This window comes from Peromyscus maniculatus, chromosome 9, assembly GCF_049852395.1.
Source record: "Peromyscus maniculatus bairdii isolate BWxNUB_F1_BW_parent chromosome 9, HU_Pman_BW_mat_3.1, whole genome shotgun sequence".
Taxonomy (NCBI): Eukaryota; Metazoa; Chordata; class Mammalia; order Rodentia; family Cricetidae; genus Peromyscus; species Peromyscus maniculatus.
Window position 1 is genome coordinate 25,126,232 of NC_134860.1, and position 18,795 is coordinate 25,145,026.

Below are 18,795 nucleotides of genomic sequence, written 5' to 3' on the forward strand. Positions count from 1 at the left end.
TTTGGACTTTTCAATCACAAATGAAGAACTGCCAGAATTAAAATTTCAGTCTTTACTCAAAATATGCAAGCTTAAGTTCCAGCCAACCTGACAGCTGAAGCATCTTTCATATTGGAGAGCAGCTTTTAAAAGGTGTTAAACTGAGTACACACCTTTAATCCCAACACTCTGGAACCCTGGAGGCAGAGGCTGGGAGATGTAAGTTTCAGGCCAGCTGATGATCTACACAGTGTTACAGAACAGTCAAGAGTTTCATAAGGGGACCCTGTCAAGAGTTTCATAGGGGGACCCTGCCAAAAAACAAACAACAAAAACCAACCAAACCAACCTCTAAAAAACTGATAATACAACCAGGAGGTTCCTGACCCCCTTTGGCCTTCTATAGGTAGACATGAGATCTTAGAGCTTTAGGACTGTATTTCCATTACAAGATGTGAAACGGAACAAAAGTGGGCTCAGCCACTCAATTCTGTTGCGTCTCAGAGATCAAGGCAGTCAGAGAAAGCATCCGTCATGTTCAAGGGAATCACCTACAATCGGCATCCTATGTTAGAGACTTAGAAGGCATTTAAGGGAAATACATCCACACCATGAATGAAAAGCAGAGCAAGAGTGATAGGTCCTTAGAGCTCTACTCTACCGCTTCCTACAAGGGTTGCCACCTAGTGATTTTAATTTTTCAAGCCCAGGCACACTGCCAAGTCGACACTAGAACCGGACTAACAACTGATTTTCCTATTGCAACATCACCAACTCGTCCTGTGCTTTCCCTCTCCCCCACCTCAAACAGCAGTCCTCGCTGAAATCAGCCACTTTGTTCTACCATCCCTTCCACCTGGAAGCACTCCTCGGCCAGCCACCAGTGCTCCTCTTCTTGGAATATCGACTGACCATGTGGCCAGCTGAAAAGGCCAAAGCAGGGAAAAGGAAGAAAAGATAAGAGCTAAAACCTGCAGCAACTGTGAGCCAGTTCTGCATTTAGAAATCCAGCTGCCAAAGTTCTACTTCTTGGGCCCTGAGCAAAAACTCTGCCAAAATAAACGGCTACAGGTGAGAAATCAAATTGCACGGGCATATGTAAACTCAGTACTCTATATCCCAAACTTGACTCAAGGCCATGACCTTTCTCACCACCCAGTGCCCAGGTAAGCATTAGGATTCATAGAAAAAGGGTCCTCTTAAGGTGGGATTTAATCCAGCTACCTAACCTGACTTTCACTGGCAGCATCCCTTTACCCACCTAAAGCAGCCTTCTACCAAACAACTTAAGATAGTAGAAAATTCCGGATTTCTGTCCCCTCACCTAGCAGGGCCAGTAATCACACAATTCCTACCGAGTGCACTCTTGGTCGCGATGATCTTTTGGCAGCATCCTAAACTTTCACTTTAAATCCCACACAAAAAAGAAAACAGGGAGATAAAATACTTTTATTTTTCAAGTTCAAATGCCCAGGTGTGGTGGCGCACGCCTTTAGTCCCAGCACCTGGGAGGCAGAGGCAGGCAGATCTCTGAGTTCGAGGCCAACCTGGTCTAAAAAGCACATTCCAGGATAGCCAAGGCCACAGAAAAACCCTCTCTCAAAAAAACCAAAATAAAACAATAATAATAATAATGTTCAAAATTCCTCTCTTTGCCTTAAGAAACCCAGGGCTGGTCAGGTTTTCTTCTCAAATATGTGTGGAACTACTTTTCGAGACTGAGAACTCTTTCCTCCCAGGTTGTTTTCCGTAACAAGGTCTGAACTGAAGGGATCTAGGTTCAACTCCTTGCAGGTTCCCTATGTTCATCACTTTGAGCTGCTGTTCTGGCTGCACCCAGGTTTCCGGAGAGGATCCAGTTCGCTCCCCGTTACAGAGAGCCCCTAGAAACCAGACTCCCAAATGCTGTCCACCCCCTTCTCTCCTCTTCAGCAGCATCCTCAATGTGGCAAACAGAAAGGTGGGCTGAAGCAACAAGAAAAGTTCCCCAGGGTTGGGTACAAACTCCACCAGGGGGACTGGACTCACCTTCCCGACAGAGCCCCATGACTTCGCGGTTTTTCCCAAACTCCTTGAAACTTTCATCCAATTCGGGCCCTAGGAGATATACACACACAGGAGGAGGGGAGAGGCAGGTCAGTGGCCAGGAGTGTGACGCACGCTCACGCACGCACAGGGTAGGTGTGGGCACCTCAGCGTTCCACACCCAGCAAAAGATAGCATCTCTGACCCCCGAGGGGGCGGGTCACAGGACACGGCGCGGGGGAGGGGAGCAGGGCCGGAGAGGGGGAGGCGGGGGGCGTGGGGAACGGGGAGGCGTGGACACTCACCATCCTTCCCAGGAAGTTTGGAAGCTTCCACCCACAGATTCCACGACTGTCCCAGCATCGCTTCGGGACTGGGCAGGGGCCTGCGCTCCCCCACCGTCGCCATGGCGGCGGCCGAGGTGCTGGCGGCCCCGGAGCCGCCGTCCTCCGGCCGTGGGCGCCGCGGCGGCGGGTGCTGCCGCTGGGGCTGCAGAGGCTGTGGCTGCTGCTGCTGCCGGGCGGCCGCTGCTCCGCCCGCCGCGCGGCGCGGCTCCCCCCTGACGTCATCCGCGGCCCGCTCCGACATTCTTTCCGCTCCTACAATGTAACAAAAAGGGGGAAAAGAGTGGCGCGGGGGCCGCTTTTAAGGAGGCGCCGCGGAGTTCCGGCGGCGTGCGCGGCCCGCAGGCCGGTGCTGCTGACAGCCCCCGGGCCCCCCGCCGCCGCCCCCGCCCGGGCGCAAAGTCCGCGGCGCAGCTGGCTTTCGCTTTCGCCTCCCGCGGCCCTCGTCGGGCGCCGACTGCGGCCGCCACTGCGGCGCTGGCTGCCCGGCCCTGCCCGCCTCCGGAGGCCGGCGCCCCGACCCACCCTGCCACAGCCTCAGGCCCGCCCGCGCCCCGGCCCGCGTTTGCCCACCCTGCGGCCGCTCGCATCCCGGCCCGGCCGGCAACCCCGCTCCTTCCTTCCGTCCGCGCGTCCGTCCGAGCGGCGGCGCCCGGCCGGCTCCCTTAAGCGGAGGCGCCTCCTGTCGCCTCCTCCCCCTCGCCGGTCCCTCCCTCTCTGCTCGCTCCGGCGAAGTTTGCACGTCAAGCCCCCGGAGTGGAGCCAGGGCGAAGTCGGAAACGCAGCCACCTATGGAAGAGCCGGCCGATCAGCCCCGGCGCAGCGACTAATGCGTCGCCGAGGCCCTCCCTCCGGAGCCTCGGGCACCGGCACTTCGCTCTGAGCTCGCAGGCAGCTGCACAGTAGCTGGAGCATGAATGAGAAGCCGCCACTGTGCGGACGCCCAGCAACTTAGGAGCCACCGGCAGGTGTGAAAATGCCACCCAGGTGTCAGCCCAGGTGTCTGCCTCAAGCCCCTACTGCAAGGGAAGCAGCCCACGTGTACCTCAGTGCCCACAACCGAAGGTCACACTGTGTGTCCAGGGAACTTAAATTTCTTCTCCAGCAAGAAGGGGCCCACGAAATCGGTGTATCCCTTTAACTTGAGTTGTTAGTCTCTTACTATTTACGGTTGTATTTCCTAGGATGAGATGAGAACCCATGGCTTAGGGAATATACAAAAGACAACTAACTGTGTTTGGTCAGATTTTAATCACCAAGTTAGGCACTAGCACATAAATTTAACACCCTCCCCTCAATATACACATACACAACTTTTTCGTAAGTGATGGGCTGAGGATCATTAAACAACTAAAGCATTCTTAGCAGTGGGCCACAAGGAGCCTATAGTAAATGTTGCCATTATTGCTGTGATCATCATGTTTCACATCTCAGTAAAGGAGCACTCTTCTAACCTGTTCAGAGCCTCTTGCTTACAGGTGTTTTCAGAGACTAGGTGAGGAGAAGGTGAGCTTTCCTGTATTTGCTGTTACTGCTACTTGTTCTTCTTTAGTCGCAAATATCTAGTAAGAGAGGTGTCCAACTTCTCTGTTGAAGAAGTGTCTAACTTACAAAAACCTTTAAAATGTTTAAACGAGAGCAAAAGAGAGTACAGGACAGGCATGGTGGCACACGCCTTTAATCCCAGCCCTCAGGAGGCAAAGGCTGGGGATCTCTGAGTTTGAGACCAGCCTGGTCTACAGAGTGAGTTCCAGGAGAGCCAGGACTACACAGGGATACCCTGTCTTGGAAAAACAAAACAAACAAAAAACAATAAAAAAAAAAGTGAGTACAGAAATGTTTTCACAATACATTAAAATCAAGACTCAGTGAAAAGGTTTTGATTCAGATGCAAATTGGAAAGCTTGAAGTGTGTGTTGTGGTATGTGCCCAGAGTCCCCAGTTTCTTGGGAGGCAGAGTAACTTCAGCATAGTAGTAGTTCCAGACAAGACTGAGAAACACAGTAAGAACTTGTCTTAAGTAAATAAAGCATCAACCCAATTTCTGATTAGACACGTTTAGAAATTAATATGCAGTACTTTTTACCTGGATTGCACACACATAAATCCCAAAAGGAATCTGATGAGTGCTCATCAAAGACAGCTGCTCCTTGAGCCCTCAGGCTCGACACCTACAGACTCAACTAGCTGCAGGTTCAAAATACAGTTTTGATAGTTTTTAAATTGTATCCATACTGAACACATACAGTTTTTTAAAAATTTCCCTAAATACAATGTTACAACTGTTTACATAGAATCTACAATTTAGTGAGTATTCTAAATAATCCAGAGATGATCTGATCTATATGGAAGGATGTGTGTTGTTTACATGCCTTTTTATAGAAGGGACTTGAGCGCTTGTCAATTTGGGTATCTGTGGTGATCCTGGAACCTAATGCCAAGGCATAGTTGTAACCAAAACTGATTGAGATGACTGGAAGATTTTTAAATTAAAAAAAAAAATTATAAGTTTTAACCTCCTATATAAAAGTATGCACCAGTGAAGGACAAGGTTAAAAACACATGTTATGTTACTAATTTAACATAGCTTGTGTGTCTCCAGTGCAGATGCTCAAAGTTTTCACTAATCACTGAAACAGTTGCATGATTATTTCCCAAGATACAATACCTACAATTTATTTATTACCTTTAATTTTGTAATTCCACATTTAAGATAAATTAAAATGTGAATTCCTTGGAACTGCTCACATAAAGCAAAGCTTAGGAGCACAATTATTTAAATACCAAGACCATAGCTGTGCTATACTAAGAAAAAAACCTCTCAGGTACCACAAGGAGCTGACATCTTGAGTACAAATGTTCTGATTGCTGAAAGTACAGGGTGAGAATGAAGATAAAAGGAAGAATGGCGACAATGCTTGATGCTTCTGCTTTCACAATGATAACTCCCAACCAATGAGGATCAATATGGCAATTTACAGGACTTCAGCTTCTAATTTCTGCTTGGTAATTCTTTTGTTTTCAAAGTTAACATATACAAAAGCAGAACAGAACTTAAAATTGTAAGTACTAAATTTCAGCATCATGCTAGTTATTAAGAAGCGTTATAATAGCTTTGAACACCTACAAGGTACAAGGGATATGCCATGGGTTCTCTAGTGCATTCACAGTTGTATAAGGTCAAAGTTGTGTTATTTATAACTGAGAAAGAGGCTAAGTGTGGTGGCACACACCTTTGACCCTAGCACCGGAGAGACAGAGGCAAGTGGATCTCTGTGAGCTCAAGGCCAGTCTGATCTACACAGTGAGTTCCAGAACAGCTAGAGCTACATAATAGAGATACCTTCTCAAAAAATGAATAAATGAAACAAAACAAAAAACCCAAACTAACAAGAGAAGAGAGGCGAGATTCCAAAGCCAGTCTTCTTAGTGCTGGATTGGTATTAGCTCTTCTACTCACAAATATGTAACCTTGAGCAAGTTACCTAGTTTCCCAGGATGTCAGCTTTCTAGTCTGTAAAATGGAGATAAAGCCAGGCTTCTGAGGACTACAGGAAAAGATCCTTTGAAAGCACTTGGTATCAAGCTTAAATGCTGTAAGTGACTTGCATCAGACTGAGCAATTCAGTTGACTCCTTATCAAATGACATTTCCTACCAAATGAAAGAGGATGGAGAGACATGCAGTTCCTGGCATTTCTACCCATCAAAAGCCCCAATATTTTCTAGAAAGAGTCAGGTGTTCTCCACAGCTTTTTTAGGTCTCCTAATTACTAGTTTGAAGGAGTCACCAATGAAAGCAAATAGAAAGTTCAGAGAGTAAGAAAGTGTGTTTGCTATTCAGATATTGGCAAGGTTTTTAAAGTAGTCCTTATACAAAGAACATTGTTTGTGAACAACAATACAATAGAAATCCAGATACTTACTTTTTCCTGTCAGGAAAGAAACGATGACCTTGTTTCTAAATATTGCACCCTCCATACCCACTCCCAAACTATAAAGAAAATGACCCATACAACTCATACACATTTAATGTATTGTCACGATATGCTAGTGTGTTTTATACAAAATCAGTACTTCAAGTACCTATCTATACCTTAAATGATACATATTTTAATAAGGTTTGAATAAGGAGGTTGCAATTCTCCAAGCAGTTCCTGAGTGCTTACTACCTGTTAGGCACTCTACTAGGCATCAGGGTAAAACAAAAAACAAAAAACAAAACAAAACAAAAAAAAAAAACTAATTTCATAGAATACAGGAAAAAATAAACAATTAAGCATTTATCAAAATGCCTATATTAAAAGCTGCCCATACCAATCAGAACGAATGCAGCTTAGAAAATGACTGAACAAGGGGCTCAGCAGTGAAAGCACTGACTCTTGCAGAGGACCTGGGTTCAATTCCCAGCACCCACATGGAAGCTCAAGGTCAGGTGTTCATATGCCCTCTTCTGGCTTCTGTGGGCACCAGGGTCAAATATGTATATATGTAAAAATATATCTTATTTTTTCTTTAAGAAAAAAAAAAAAGAAATGCCCAATTCTTACCATTTCATCTCTTTAAAGATGCATGAAGAACAAAAAGTCAGGCTCTTCACTATCCAAACAAGGGGCATCCTTGGAGGTGCTGGGCTAATGAGGTCTCTTTACCAGAAGATTCTTTTCCCAGTATATTTACCCAGGACATGATTCATTAAAGGTGTCACAATGCACAATAAAACAGAAGCAGAAGTTCATCTGCCTACCTTTTATATATAGTGTATTGTAAAAAAGAGTCTGAGACTGCCAGAACATCCTAAAACTGTTAAATGTGTAGCTCTGATTGGTTAAGAAAACTCCAGCTACAAATGGCGCCCAACGGGTTGGCAAGAGTTTCCACCTAAAACCTGAGAAAGAAGATTCCAAAATGGAGCTAAAAACAGCTTCCTAGTTGTCTCTCTCAAGTTAGTGGCAGCCTGTGGGTTTGAGCTACTCTATGGAGGGTTCATGGAATGCGAGCTTGACTGGCAGTATGGTGGGAATGAGGCGTCTACAAGTGGCACATTGCGCTGTGTGGTGAATTTAGTCTTTGTTAGTACAAAAACAAAAAGAGGTTTCTGGGCTACACGCTGCTTTGATAGAAGCATAGGCCCACTGTTTCTAAGAGTTGATGGCTCCCAGAACTGGCGGTAAACCACCACCATGTTGGGAAGCTGAGGTGGGTGGAGCCATCAGCCAAAGCTGCTATTTTAGCCCTAGTAATGCTGCAGTTTAAAACAACAGATTCACAATAAGACAGATTCAGATGGAACAAGACTTTAAATGCTTTACAATGTGTGTAAAAATGTACATACATAGGCTTGGAAGAAAGAGGAAAAAGGAATATATACAGTTATATAAAGAAAAAGTTTTTAAAAATAAAGTCTTTAAACAGACAGTAAAGGTAGTATAAAAAATAAGCCACATAAAGATGGATATTACACAGAGAATCTGGATTGTGTTGTCTTTGGGATTTTTAACTGCAGGAAAACATTTGATAGTAAAAGCTGTTGAGTTATACCAATATGTATATTTTAAAGGTAACTTGACTTCAAAATTTGGATGTAAGGATATGTTGCTTTGGAAAGGAGGCTCTGCTTTTGTTTCCACAGAAAGCCAGAAGCTATAGATTTGTTGCAGATTAATATACATCAGGTTTGACCAGCCAAGACCCCCTGAAAGGTCTCCGATGACACCATGGCCCAGATGATCCAACATCCAGAACGGTTTCAAGACAACTGGCTCAGACAATACACCCTCATGGACTACTCCATAATCCTAAAATTTTCTTTGTGTCCCCATAAGATACAGTGCCCCCCTCCAGCAGGAAGTAGTAAGAGAAGCTACGCCCAAATTCCCAAATATACCAAGTTGACTTTGGAGATGGAATTGGCTCGCACCTTCTCTAAACTCAAACATATTGCTAAAAAAAAAAAAAAAAAGGATGAGAGATTCTTTTGTCCCATATCAGAAGAGCCCTCTGGTGTGAGACAGAGAAAAACCACTATTTTTATTTAAATCAGGTTGATCATAAATGTGATCTCTTTCTAAAGAAGAAAAGGGGATATGATGTAAATATGATAGGATGAAAGGATAGATTATTGAATCTACTTTTAAAGAGCAACTTGTTTAAAATGTTTTACATTGCTATGGATTTTAGTCTATTGATACAAGTTTAAACAATTTTGCTATACTGTATATATATTTCTATTCTTGTTTGAGGTAATATGTTTATGTAACTCATTTAGATTGTAATGGATAACTAAGAAATACAGATTAATAATTAGTCTTATATGATAGTCAAACTAATAGTCATGTTGTTTTCTAGGTATATATAGCTGTAATTCAATTAGATAGGTAATCTTCAAACACTTCAAAGACCTATAGACTATGGCATTTAAAATGTTTTAAAATTTACACTTTCTGGACAATGAAACATGTCTGCTCCTGGCAGCACTGATTTACTTCAGAGAAGGAGGATGGGCATCAAAGACACTCCATATGGAGTTTATCTTCACCTTGGCAAAAATAGTCATTTGGGCAAGAAACTGTTCTTGCCTGGACTGCTTGAAAAAATGTATCCACTGGTCATGCACATAGGAAGGTAACTACTGAACTTTGCTTGGTAAAATGGTCCTTCAGGTTCCTGCTTCGCAGAGAAAACTGCCAGACATTCTACAGGACACAGAGAAAAGTGACTGAGAGATTCTAGGCCTGTGGGCTGAAGACAGATGCCCCAACATTACAAAGGAACTCTGGATAACTGTCCAGGCTGCCAGCTGTCTCTGTCTACTCTCGCAAGACTCCCGAAAGTTGCTTACATCTGTCTCCCATTTCTCAGGTGATATTTTATCCTTCTGAGGTCTTTGATGTTGCTGAAGACTAGATAGTTATAATTTTCCTTAGTTTTGATAAAAGATAAGTTAGATATGAAACCTTAGACTCACAAATATAGGATAGATAGGATATCTTCTTTAATTCTGCCAAATTCAAATAGACTAGATATTATAAATAGACTAGATATTGTAACTGTAATTCTTGCTTGATAATTGTTTTGCTAGATGTAATGTAATTTTACTATGTGAAAGTTAAAAACCTTCCTTTTTGAAAAAAAAGAAAGAAAAGGGGAAGTGCTGTGGATATCGCTCTGTATAAATAAAATGCTAATTGGCCAGAAGTATAGACGGGACAAGCAGAGAAGAGAATTCTGGGAATAGGAAGGCTGAGGCAGAGAGACGCTGCCAGCCGCTATGATGAGAAGCAACATGTTAAGGTACCGATAAACCACGAGCTACATGGCAAATTACAGATGAATAGAAATGGGTTAATTTAGCCGGGCGGTGGTGGCGCACGCCTTTAATCCCAGCACTCGGGAGGCAGAGCCAGGCGGATCTCTGTGAGTTCGAGGCCAGCCTGGGCTACCAAGTGAGTTCCAGGAAAGGCGCAAAGCTACACAGAGAAACCCTGTCTCAAAAAAACCAAAAAAAAAGAAAGAAATGGGTTAATTTAAGATATAAGAACAGTTAGCAAGAAGCCTGCCACAGCCATGCAGTTTGTAAGCAATATCTGTGTTTACTTGGTTGGGTCTGAGCAGCTACAGGACTGGCGGGTGAGAGAGATTTGTCCTGACCGTGGGCCAGGCAGGAAAACTCTAGCTACATAAAACCCAAGAGCCTACACAAGCATTTTTATTTTGAGGAAAACCACTAGTCCCAATACAATGTTTTAATAAACGTGGAAACTAATAAGTTAAGTATATTTATGTGTGTGAATTACAGGGTTGGTAACAGAGATTCTCTTTACCAACTTCAAAGGATTCAAGTTATTTGAGGAACAAGCAAATCAGATTTGCTGAATTAGGAATGTGTTGACTTTTTTTTAAGTTCCACTAAAATTTGCAGGGCCTTTGTTTGTTCCTCTAGCAAGACTCTCTCCCTTCTGTCTTCACCTAAGTGTCTGGGCTCTGCTCTCTCTGAGGGTCTCAGGCCTTTCCTTCACTGTGGTCTCTCTATTATGAGTGCATGAGTATCTAGGAGAGGAAAAATGGTGAGTAAACTGAACTCACAGCTGAGTAGCCGGAACTGCTGACAATCAAGTAGAAACTTGGAAATAGTAAGGAAAATTACAACAGTAGAGACCTAAAGATGACTATCTTTTTGAAGGTTTAACCTGTATACAAACTCATTCTATGAAATGCATTGCTTACTACTGTTCAAAGCCTTTGCTTACTTTTCTTTTTTTTTTTGGTTTTTCGAGACAGGGTTTCTCTGTGTAGTTTTAGTGCCTGTCCTGGAACTCACTCTGTAGACCAAGCTAACCTTGAACTCAGAAATCCACCTACCTCTGCCTCCTGAGTGCTGGGACTAAAGGTGTGCGCCACCGCTGCCCGGCTGACCTCGTATTTTTAGGTGGCTTTGCTGAAGTGCTTTACTTAACATCGGTCCTCGCTCCTGCACTCTGAGCGGCTCCCCCCAGACTACAGAAATAAATAAACACTTCTGTAAATAAATCACTCATGGATCTCTCCGGACTGCCCTGCTTCAACTCTGCCACTTCTGTATATTCAGTTCCTTCCCACAAGAATTCTAGATCCCACGCCAAGACTATACCTCAAGAGCTTCTCGTGTGTTCCAGCTTTCTGGTCCTGTCTCTGTTCATACAGGTCACCCTATCTAAAATATCCACACCCCCACACCCTAGCTAAAACTCTACCAGCCAATCAAGTGTATCCTGAAGTTTCATTTCTTTAAGAAAATCTGCCCTGATCTTCCCACTACACACGTGGGAAATCATCCCTACCATTAAATCAGAGAACTTCATAGCCAGGGTCAACAGTACATGCTCTGAAATCACAGGAGCAATGAGATCAGTACTTCAGTGTTCCAGGGATGGAAAGTGTGTCTCTGAATAAGGCCGTCACTTGAACCTGTAACTTACTTCCTCAAACTCTAATATGTAAACTGGTCCCCATGCCAGTCGGAGCTGAACTCTTAAATGGTCCAGGTGTGTTAGTACAAGATGGACAGGATAGCACAAATGTTTCTTCCCTCTTTCCTTGACAAAGCTCAGGTATTCAGCCTGCAGAGAGCAAGGCACTCTGCCTTTCCATTTTTCCTTTGCACCTTGATCCAGCAAATTTTCTGGGTTTGTATTGCTTCTGAAGAAACAAATTGTTAAACAAAACTTGCATTCCCTTTTTTCCCTCACAGTAGTCAGTCTTTCCTTAAGCAGAAGTAAAGAGACTGCAGATATGCAGTTTTAGGTTATTTTTCAGTAGTGTGTGTTTGAAGACCTGTGCATGACTGTGGGTCCCTGGTTTTCCCTTCTGGTAAGTGTGCACACTCTTGAGTACACACCACACCACACACACACACACACACACACACACACACACACACACAAATTCTCATATAAAAAGTGAGGCCGGAGTAAAAAAGGGGGGACTGGGGACTCATCATTCCTCTCCACATTCCATTCTTTCCCTTGTTTTATATATTTTAAATTTTTTATCGGTGGATTCTGCTGGAGGATCCGATACAGATAAGCACTGGAGAGATCCTGTTGCAAATCACCCTCTGGAGCGATGGAAAGATCTTTCTACTGGCACTTGGAGGAGACCCGATCTGATGTTGGTGTGGGCCCGGGGTTCTGTTTATGTCTTCCCTCAGGACAATGAGGTTCCTCTTTGGATTCCTGAGCGCTTTTGTGCCCTGTGGCTGCTGCTGAAACCCAACATGGTAGAAACCTACTGGGCCTTTGTGAAAAACTCTCCACTTCCAATGCCAATGGGGATTGAGAGCCCAATATGGCCAGCTTTGGCAAGCATTAATGTAAGCTTGGGAACTGTAGCCATGCTTTTGGATTCTCTAGAAGGTAATGTATGGTAACTGCTTTTTCAAGTATGTTTGAGAAAGTGTCACCCATACACCTTGGAGATCAAGGATAATCCTGAAGGTCACTGACCTCCATTTGTTAACAGTAGCATGCCAGCTAAGCCTTTTCATTTTCACAATCCTCTTCAAGCTGGTGTAGTACCTACTTTTTAGGAGTGGCTCTCTGCAACATTTATTGGCCTCCTGAAATTCATTTAGCCCCACTTTGAAGATACCTTAAAATTTATGAGCCTGAATGTAGCCATTATAAGAACATTAGTTATGCTCCTTATGAGCTGCCTTTTCTTTTTCTTTATGGTTCTTAGTTGTTCTTTTGCAGAGCTGCCAGCCAAAGTCGTGCTGGGATCAAGAAAAATGGGCCTTGGCGGTTCGTGTTCCTGGAGTTGTATCCATGCCAGTGGATGTCCACATGCTCCAGAAGAGAATTTGACATTGCTGCTGCCGTTGTTGCTGTTATAGCAGTGGTGGCCACCGCTGCTACTGTTTCTGGGATTACCATTTCATAATTGCTTACTACAGCTAGCACAGTGGAGACCCTGGCAGCAAAAGTAGCTACCACAGTTAGTTAATCTTTCATTCTATTTGGCATGATAAATTTAATTCAATAGTTATATACATTTCAATTGGCTTTGAAAATTATAAATTTATAAACTCAAGTTCCATTTGCTTTTGGGATACAATCTTACAAGGACTCCAGTTTGCAGTAAGGCTCGTTAAGGAAGGGAATGGCTCAGTTGCCTTTAGCCTACTGGCTATGGGTGGGATAGGACCTCTGTTGGTCTTTTCTGTGTCGAACACACAGATTGCAAGCCCAGTGCCACTTTGAGATCTTTGGCAGCAGTCACTCTACAGCTCACACACGATTGAGCCTGTATGATAATGAGTATTCAGAGATGGGTAATGCCTGGGGGATGCTCACCAACCTAAGACAGAGTGCCTGTGTGGCCTGGACAGGTGTCTCCATGACGGGTAAGGTGACCTGCTGATGTCCCACAGAATCTAAGTCAGAAGCTCATTTTTTAGTAAAAGGGGAACCTGTAGGGCCCTGGGCCCCGTTTTGAGTAACTGTTGCCTTGCTTGCAGACCTTGACCTTAATATCCTCCCTATGCTAATTTCCTGCCGGGTTCCACCCTCCTGAATGCTTAAGGGAAGTTCCTTGTCTGTGTATCCTGCATCATGGGCATTAACAGCTTAGATGCAAGATTGTAAAACATCGATAGCGAATTTCTGCCCTCTGGAGTTCTCCCATTAAAAAAAAAGAAAGAAAGAAATGGTCTTACACTTGATCACCTAGTTAGTACCAGTTTGGAAAAAAAAAAAAAAGACAGAAATTTAATGCCTATGCTTCCTTTAAAAAAAAAAAAGTGAGGCCATAGGCCAGATATGGTAGTGCACGCCTTTAATCCCAGAACTCAGAAGGCACAGGCAGGTGGATTCCTGTGAATTCCAAGACAACCAGGGCTACATAATGAGACCCTGGAGAGGGGAGAGTAAAGAAGAGAAAGAGAAGGGTTTGGGGGAAAAGAGGAGGGGAGGGAAGGGAGGAGAGGAAAAAAATAAATCCTATGAGAGTACCAATAATCCAAATGCCTTTCCAGAGGAACTACTCGTCCCTAACCTTCCATGCCAGAAATACAGAATCTTTGCACTCCTAAGGAAGGCCATTCAATTGTAAGTGTTATCATCAATAGCTGAGAGCAAAGACTGATGAAAAAGAACCTGGAGACTGACTCTTTGAATGCCCACCCCTGCACACCCTAACCACTACATGAAGGACTTTATGAGCAGAAAGGGGAACTGAAAGCCAGAGGAAAAAATCTGCCTTTCAATGAGTTCCAAAAGTTCTTGCCTTTCTCCAGAGAACAAGCCTTCCTCACAAAACACGAGCATTTTCCAAATGGCTTCTGTGACACTGGCAGCAGAGCAGCAATCATAAATGTGCCAGATTCCGACACAAGTGTTTCTTGGAGAGAACCAGATACCTTGGATTCCACTGAAAGTAAGTTCTTGTGATTCAAATCATCCTGATGAAAGCGAAAGATGAAGCGCCCACAGAATGGTTTTTATCCTTGGGGTTTGGTGCAGTTTGTTTTTATTTTATTTATTTATTTATTTATTTGGTTTTGAGACAGGGTTTCTCTGTGTAGCCCTGGCTGTCCTGGATCTCACTCTGTAGCCCAGGCTGGCCTTGAACTCAAAGATCTGCCTGCCTCTGCTTCCAAGTGCTAATATTAAAGATGTGTGCCACCACTGCCCAGCAGTGTTTTTTATTTTTGTTTTTCTTTTTATCAATAGTTTATCTGCTAAGCAACTTGTATCTAAAATATGTAACAATTATAAAATGGCAGTGGTGCAAGTACACCTGCACTCCACACACCTACACACACACACACACACACACACAATTTAAAATTAGACACCTGCACCCCACACACCTAAACACACACACACACACACACACACACACACACACAATTTAAAATTAGACTACACCTGCACTCCACACACACACACACACACAGACAATTTAAAATTAGACTACACCTGCACTACACACACACACACACACACACACACACACAATTTAAAATTAGACTACACCTGCACTACACACACACACACACACACACACACACACATACACACACACACAATTTAAAATTAGAGTATACCTGCACTACACACACACACACACAATTTAAAATTAGAGTACACCTGCATTCCACACACATACACAAACACACACACACACACAATTTAAAATTAGAGTACACCTGCACTCCACACACGTACACAAACACACATGTTGCTGGAGGGCTTCTCTCTAGGTTCTACCAAGCCCTGCAGTCCCACAATCCCAGCCACCGCCAGGACAAGAAACAAAAAGACACGGGTAAGCCACAAGCGACATGGCAAGGTATAGATTTATAGAAATGGGTTAATTTAAGATATAAAAACAGTTAACAAAAAGCCTGCCACGGCCATACAGTTTATAAGTAATATAAGCGTCTGAGTGATTATTTTATATGTGGATTGTGGGACTGCGGGGCTTGGTGGAACCTGGAGAGAAGCCTTCCAGCAACACACACACACACACACACACACACACACACAATTTAAAATTAGAATACACCTGCACCCCACACATCTACACAAACACATACACAATTTAAAATTAGAGTACACCTGCACTCCACACACATACACACACACACAATTTAAAATTAAAATACACCTGCACTACACACACCTACACAAACACACACACAATTTAAAATTAAAATACACCTGCACTCCACACACATACACAAACACACACACACACACACAATTTAAAATTAAAGTACACCTGTACTACACACACATACAAACACACAATTTAAAAAATTAAAAAAATATATACAGAGTCTGTACCCATCAGGACAGCTATACTTAAAGAAAAAAAAAAAAGATAACCACTCACAAAAGAATTCCATGCATGGGGGTAGGAATATAAAATCTTACAGCCACTTTGGGAAATAATATGAAAGTTACTCAAAAGGCTAAACAAAATTACCACGACCCAGCAATTCTGCTTCCGGGTGTGTAACAAAAGAATTTAAAGCACAGACTCAAACAGGCATTTAAAACCCAATTTTTACTATCAGCACTATTTGTAATAGCCAAGGTATGGGAACAACCAAGCTGTCCTTAATGGTTAATAAGCAGCTAAACAAATTGTATTCTCTCCATACAGCTCGCAACACATAGCTGAGCCCCCCAATGCGAGCACTGGTGAGATAGCTCATGAGAGAGGCACCTGCTTGCAAAACCTGACAGCCCAGTTAGTTCCCCTAGATCCCTGCGTGGTGAAAGCAGACACCAGCTCTTGCAAGTTGTCCTGTCATCTCCGACATGTGTCGAGGCAAGTACTCTTGTACAAACACACACACACACACACACACACACACACACACACACACACACACACGTATTTTTCTAAGTTTAAATTAGAAAAAATAAATATAACATTATATCTAGTGAAAAACACCAGACACTGAAAGTTACTGTATTGTTCTGGGTATGAACCCTCAGAGTCTTAAGTGCTAAAGACTTGGCTTCTGGTGCCTCAGAGCTCTTGCAGCCCACCCATCACTTCACAGCTGAATGGACAGGATGGAGGCTATAACTGGTGTGAGAGGCTCCTGAGGTGGGTAGCTCTCTGGGAACATTTACCTGTCTCTGTTATACTTCCTGGATTCTGTATCGTGAGCAACTTTGCTCTACAATGCTATCCAGTCAACATAGTGTTCTGTACCAGCACAGACCCCTAAACAATGGACCCATAAAGCCATGGAATTAAAACCGCCTCCAAAATCATGAACCAAAATAAATCTTCCCTCCATTCAAGTTATTTTTCTGAGTATTTGTCACAGCGACAGAACGCTAACATAATCACAATCATTATTATTATAAGATTCCATTTGCTCATATGTGAATTATTCGGAACAAACCAATCCATGGAGACAGAAGGAGAGCCAGTGGCTTCCAGGGTCCTGAAGAAAGGACATGAGGAGTCACAGTTAACACAGAGGATGTCTCCTTTGGAGAGGCTCACAATGTTGTGGAACTAGAGATAGTGGATGGCTGCACAAGAATGTGATTAGACTAAAAAGCAAAACAAAACATGAACTATGCATTTTTAAATGGGGAATTCAATAGTTTGAACTGCACCCCACAAGGGTTTTTTTTTTGTTTTTTTTTTTTGTAAAGCCAACATTTAAATTTGGAAAATTTCACAAAAAATTTATGATTGAAATAGTTCTGCAGAATTGTCACAACAGCTAAGGGCTGGAGGGAGTACCTGCCCTGGAGCTCATCTCAGACACTGCCTGCCTTAGGGGCAAGAAGGGACATAGTGTCTACACCAGTGCTTCTAAACCTTCCTAATGCTGCAACCCTTTAATACAGTTCTTCATGTTGAGGTGACCCTAACCATAAAACTCTTCTGTTGCTACTTCATAGTTGTAATTGTGTTACTGTTATGAATCATAATGTAATATCTGTGTTTTCCAATGGTCTTAGGTGACCCTGTGATAGGTTTGTTCCACCCCCAGAGGGATCTCAACCCCCAGGTTGAGAAGCAATGGTCTACGGGAGTTGATTGCTGTCTGGAGCCTGTTACATGAACAGGCTTACAAAGGGTCGGAATCCCTTCCTGCTTCTGCTCTTCCATAGGCACTACATAGTTTCACAGCCATCAGTAACTCAATTCCAAGGGATCTTTCGCCCTCTTCTGGCCTGCATAGATACTACATGCACATGGTAGACAGACATACATGCAGGTAAAACACCCATACACACAAAATAGTAAAATAATTTTTAAAAGGCTTAGAAAAGTGCTGAAACATAGTGCTTAGTAAATGTTGGAAATTTTTATGTTTTATTTATGATTTTTTATGATACCTCATACTGTTTGTTTGTTTGTTTTTGTTTTTCAAACAGGACCTCATGAAGCACAGGGTAGCCTCAAACTCACTATGCTGTCAAAGATGCCCTTGCATTTCTTTTTTTTTTTTTTTTTTGTGATATATATTTTTTATTTTACAATACCATTCAGTTCTACATATCAGCCATGGGTTCCCCTATTCTCCCCCCTCCCACGCCCTTCCCTTACCCCCAGCCCACCCTCCATTCCCACCTCCTCCAGGACAAGTCCTCCCCCGAGGACTGTGATCGACTTGGTAGAATCAGTCCAGGGAGGTCCAGTCCCTTCCTCCCAGACTAAGCCAAGTGTCCCTGCATAAGTTCCTGGTTTCAAACAGCCAACTCATGGAATGAGCACAGGACTTGGTCCCACTGCCTAGATGCCTCCCAAACTGATCAAGCCAATCAACTGTCTCACCTATTCAGAGGGCCTGATCCAGCTGGGAGCCCCTCAGTCTTTGGTTCATAGTTCATGTGTTTCCATTCATTTGGCTATTTTTTTTCAATAATTGAGTAAAACTGAAATTTATTATATGCCACAGTCGTCCTAGGGACCTCCATGCTATATATATAGCCTCTATGGTTCTATGGGTTGTGGTCTGATTGTTCATTTTATATCTAGAATCCACCAATGAGTGAGTACATACCATAACTGTCTTTCTGGGTTTGGGTTACCTCACTCAGGATGATTTTTTCTAGTTCCATCCATTTGCCTGCAAATTTCATGCTTTCATTGTTTTTCTCTGCTGAGTAGTACTCCATTGTGTATATGTACCACATTTTTTTCATCCATTCTTCCGTTGATGGGCATCTAGGTTGTTTCCAGGTTCTGGCTATTACAAATAGTGCTGCTATGAACATAGCTGAGCATGTATCTTTATGGTATGTATCAGCATTCTTTGGGTATATGCCCAAGAGTGGGATGGCTGGGTCTTGAGGTAGTTCGATTCCTAATTTTCTGAGAAACCGCCATACTGATTTCCATAGTGGTTGTACAAGTTTACATTCCCACCAACAGTGGAGGAGTGTTCCCTTTGCTCCACATCCTCTCCAACATTGGTTGTCATT

The 18,795-nt window shown here is 43.3% G+C and overlaps 1 protein-coding gene across 8 annotated transcripts in view; it reads right to left on the reverse strand.

Annotated features, from left to right (window-relative positions):
- Nucleotides 1–18,795, reverse strand: part of Atxn7 (ataxin 7) — a 171,056-nt gene that overhangs the window by 100,329 nt on the left and 51,932 nt on the right. For 3 of the 8 annotated variants that reach the window (XM_076544488.1, XM_076544487.1, XM_076544483.1), the window contains exons 3-4: nt 2,310–2,603; nt 2,008–2,076 (exon numbers count right to left, since the gene is read on the reverse strand). The exons of 1 other annotated variant lie outside the window; for it this stretch is intronic. In XM_076544488.1, coding sequence (XP_076400603.1) covers nt 2,008–2,076; nt 2,310–2,592 — 352 coding nt within the window. In that variant the 5' untranslated portion in view covers nt 2,593–2,603. Of the gene's footprint in view, nt 1–2,007; nt 2,077–2,309; nt 2,604–2,921; nt 3,189–3,393; nt 3,529–18,795 lie in introns of those variants that run through there. 4 more of the 8 variants (XM_076544484.1, XM_076544485.1, XM_015993977.3 and 1 more) reach the window with 4 other exon arrangements.